Raw genomic sequence first — 3,159 nt, 5'->3', positions numbered from 1 at the left:
TATGAAGTTTAAGATCAAATTCGTTGATATGAGTGTGTACTTGTTGTAACAAAGACGGACAATAACAATAAATGTGATTGGTTGTTGCCTTCATCAATCAATCAAATTCTTTATTTCTTCATCAATCAATCAAATTCTTTATTTCTTCTTATGTCTCTACCTCTGAACATATTATAACATATGCACATCACCCCACTTCTAGTTATTGTTGTGTTGACATATAATGTGATAATTTTAGGTGTGATAACATTGAACCCATACCCAATGCACTAAATAAAATATAAGTTGAAAACCCCAAAGTGTCTTCATTGATGATGTTAAAATAAAATACAGCACGTAGTTTCGTTTTACGCAATTGGATTAATGCATGGGGCATCTAATCTGAATTATCAATTATGTGCCACTTGATATTCGATAAAATCATTCATAATGCCATATTAATTATTTGTTGTACCTCAGAAAAACTAGATATTTTCTTCCTGCATTTGCTGCAAAGTCAAAGAAGAAAGTTGGTCAAACAATGCAACAAAGCATTCCATTAATAGTATATATTGATCAGGCGACTACCTGTAGACATTTATATTTGTTCGATCAATATAAAATTCTTGGTGAATAATTATTACGGTAAACGAAATATTGGCGAATGAAATGACAGAAATACCCATGGAAACAAGAGTGGAGTAAAGAGAGAAGGTGACAGTTTCCATCTGTCCATCTGTGATGAGTGAAATGTGATATAAAGATGGGATGCTCATAAAAACATGGCGATGATCTACAACATATCCACAATCTGAAAACACGTGTGCAATGCCAACCTTTGCCATTTCACTCTCCTTCCACAAAGACACGTATCCAACAATGGAGAATATAATTCACACACAAACACTTATCTGTTCTCCACTTCTGTCCTATAAAGTCAGGTTTTTTAACTCTGATTTTCCTCCGTACACTCCGTCCCAAGTGATAAGATTTACAGGAGATCGAGTTAAAGAAATGTTGAATTCTCTGATGCATGTCGGAAACAATGGTGGCGGCGGCGGCGGAGGGAAGAAGCAAGAGCGGAGGACTGCTCAGGCGAGTTCAAGAAAAGGGTGCATGAGAGGGAAAGGTGGTCCGGAGAATGCTTCCTGTACTTACAAAGGCGTTCGCCAACGCACGTGGGGAAAGTGGGTGTCGGAGATACGCGAACCCAACCGTGGCAGCCGTGTCTGGTTGGGCACTTTCAACTCCGCCCGTGAAGCTGCTATAGCATACGACGCTGCTGCCCGGAGACTGTACGGACCCAATGCCCATGTCAATCTTCCCGACGAGACAGCTCCGGCTCCACCTCCGCCACCTGCAGTTACTGAGGCAGCCAAGGAAGCCAGGTACCATCGGGCCATCGAGCAAATGAAAAAGCAGCAGGAATTCGAAAGGCAAATACAAATATACATGCATCAACAGCAACAGCAACAACAACAACATCATCATCATCAGATCAAAATAGAAAGCACTACAATTCCCGAAATCCCTGATCTTAATGCACACACGGTTGCAAATTATCATACTTTTCACAATCATAAAATCAGCCACGAAGCTAGAACAGGAGAGAACTATGTGCATCACAAGCCCTCAAATGGGAATCTGAACGCTAATCTGCCGGAGTTTGACGACTCTGGTTTATGGACGGAGGCGGCTTCCACGATGGATTATCAATCACAGGCGATCGATCCTGGAATTGATGCCTCAAGTTTCAATGACACAATTGGCATTGAACTGAATCACCCATTAATGGTATAATCTACCATCTTAATATTCCGATGAGCTTTAATAATCGGAATAAGATTGGTTGGTCGGCTTTCTAGTTAGCTATATAGTACAAAGCTTTTAAAGTTGGCTGTGTCACGTGACACAAATATATGGTGTGAATACATAATTAAATTATATATAGTATATGGGAGAAAGGGAATATATATAGTTTGTATAAATATATAGATAGTCACGTGATATGTCACATAGGGAATGATATAAGGATCCGAGTTTATATAAGTGATCATTATGCTTATAAAATATATATATAATATATATATGTGATGCGTATATTTACATGTGTGTAATAAAGTCGTCGAACTGATACGCGTATTATATATGTAGTTGGTAGTTTGTTTCAAAACTAAAAAGCACAAAGAAAGTGTGAGAACTTTCAATTGATATAATTCCGATCGGGTATCCACTCTGATTCGGCGTCATTATACTGTCACTTTAGTCATTCATGAATATCAAAATCTTTTATTAAATATCAAATTTATTTATGAGTATGATTTTTATTATGGGACTCCATATTTAATATGTGCCTAAGGTAAGTATTAATACGTGCATAAGGCATATATAATAAGTATTATTATATATTAATTAACGATAATTACTATTATAATTAGATTTGAAATTCAATAATTATCAAAAATAAATTTAAAATTCATTAATAATCTCTATGATTAATGTATTTTATATTTAATTATAATAATATTTTTTATAATTAATACTTTTTATATGTGTCCTTAGGACATGTGTAATGAATTGAACTCATAGAGTTCAATAGATTGTCACATTATCGTTTTACAATCAATACAATTTTATTATATTTTTCTTTACAATGCATTAAACTCTACAAAGTTCAATAAAATGTTACAAAATGTAATTTATAGTAAATATTTAAGAATTAAAACTTTTATTTTTCCCATTGAAGAGTTCAATGGCTATTGAACTTCAAATCCATTGAATGTCAAGATAATATTTTGTAATGGTTGAGTTTCATCCATTGAATGATACATGAACTTGCTACCTCATTCAACTCTCCCATTGAACTCACCATTGTGGATGTTCTTAGGACACATATTAAAAAATATATTTTTATTATTAGAAAATCATTTTTTATTATTGTAGTTATTTTTTAATGTTAAAATATTATTATATTAGGTTAGGACACATATTAGAAAATCATTTTTATTATTAGAAAATCATTTTTATTATTGTAGTTATTTTTTAATGTTAAAATATTATTATAATATGTTTATAATTATATGTATTATACGGTTGAAAAAATAGCACAATAATTAAAAAAAATCACAATTATTAATCATAAATTTATAAATGTAATATATATATATATATATATATATA

The 3,159-nt window shown here is 32.9% G+C and overlaps 1 protein-coding gene across 1 annotated transcript; it reads left to right on the top strand.

Moving 5' to 3' along the window:
• Positions 1-770: 770 nt before the first annotated feature.
• On the top strand, positions 771-2,033 carry LOC111915691 (ethylene-responsive transcription factor ERF084). Its single transcript, XM_023911323.3, has one exon. It carries the CDS (start codon positions 808-810, stop codon positions 1,777-1,779), a length of 972 nt encoding a protein of 323 aa, XP_023767091.2. The 5' UTR covers positions 771-807; the 3' UTR covers positions 1,780-2,033.
• Positions 2,034-3,159: the final 1,126 nt, after the last annotated feature.

This window comes from Lactuca sativa, chromosome 1 (assembly GCF_002870075.4).
Source record: "Lactuca sativa cultivar Salinas chromosome 1, Lsat_Salinas_v11, whole genome shotgun sequence".
Lineage (NCBI taxonomy): Eukaryota > Viridiplantae > Streptophyta > Magnoliopsida > Asterales > Asteraceae > Lactuca > Lactuca sativa.
This window is presented reverse-complemented; position numbering and strand designations above follow the sequence as displayed.

Bases quoted from the DNA above. Each gene is read 5' to 3' on its own strand.
- LOC111915691 (XM_023911323.3), top strand. From the start codon at position 808: ATGCCAACCTTTGCCATTTCACTCTCCTTCCACAAAGACACGTATCCA.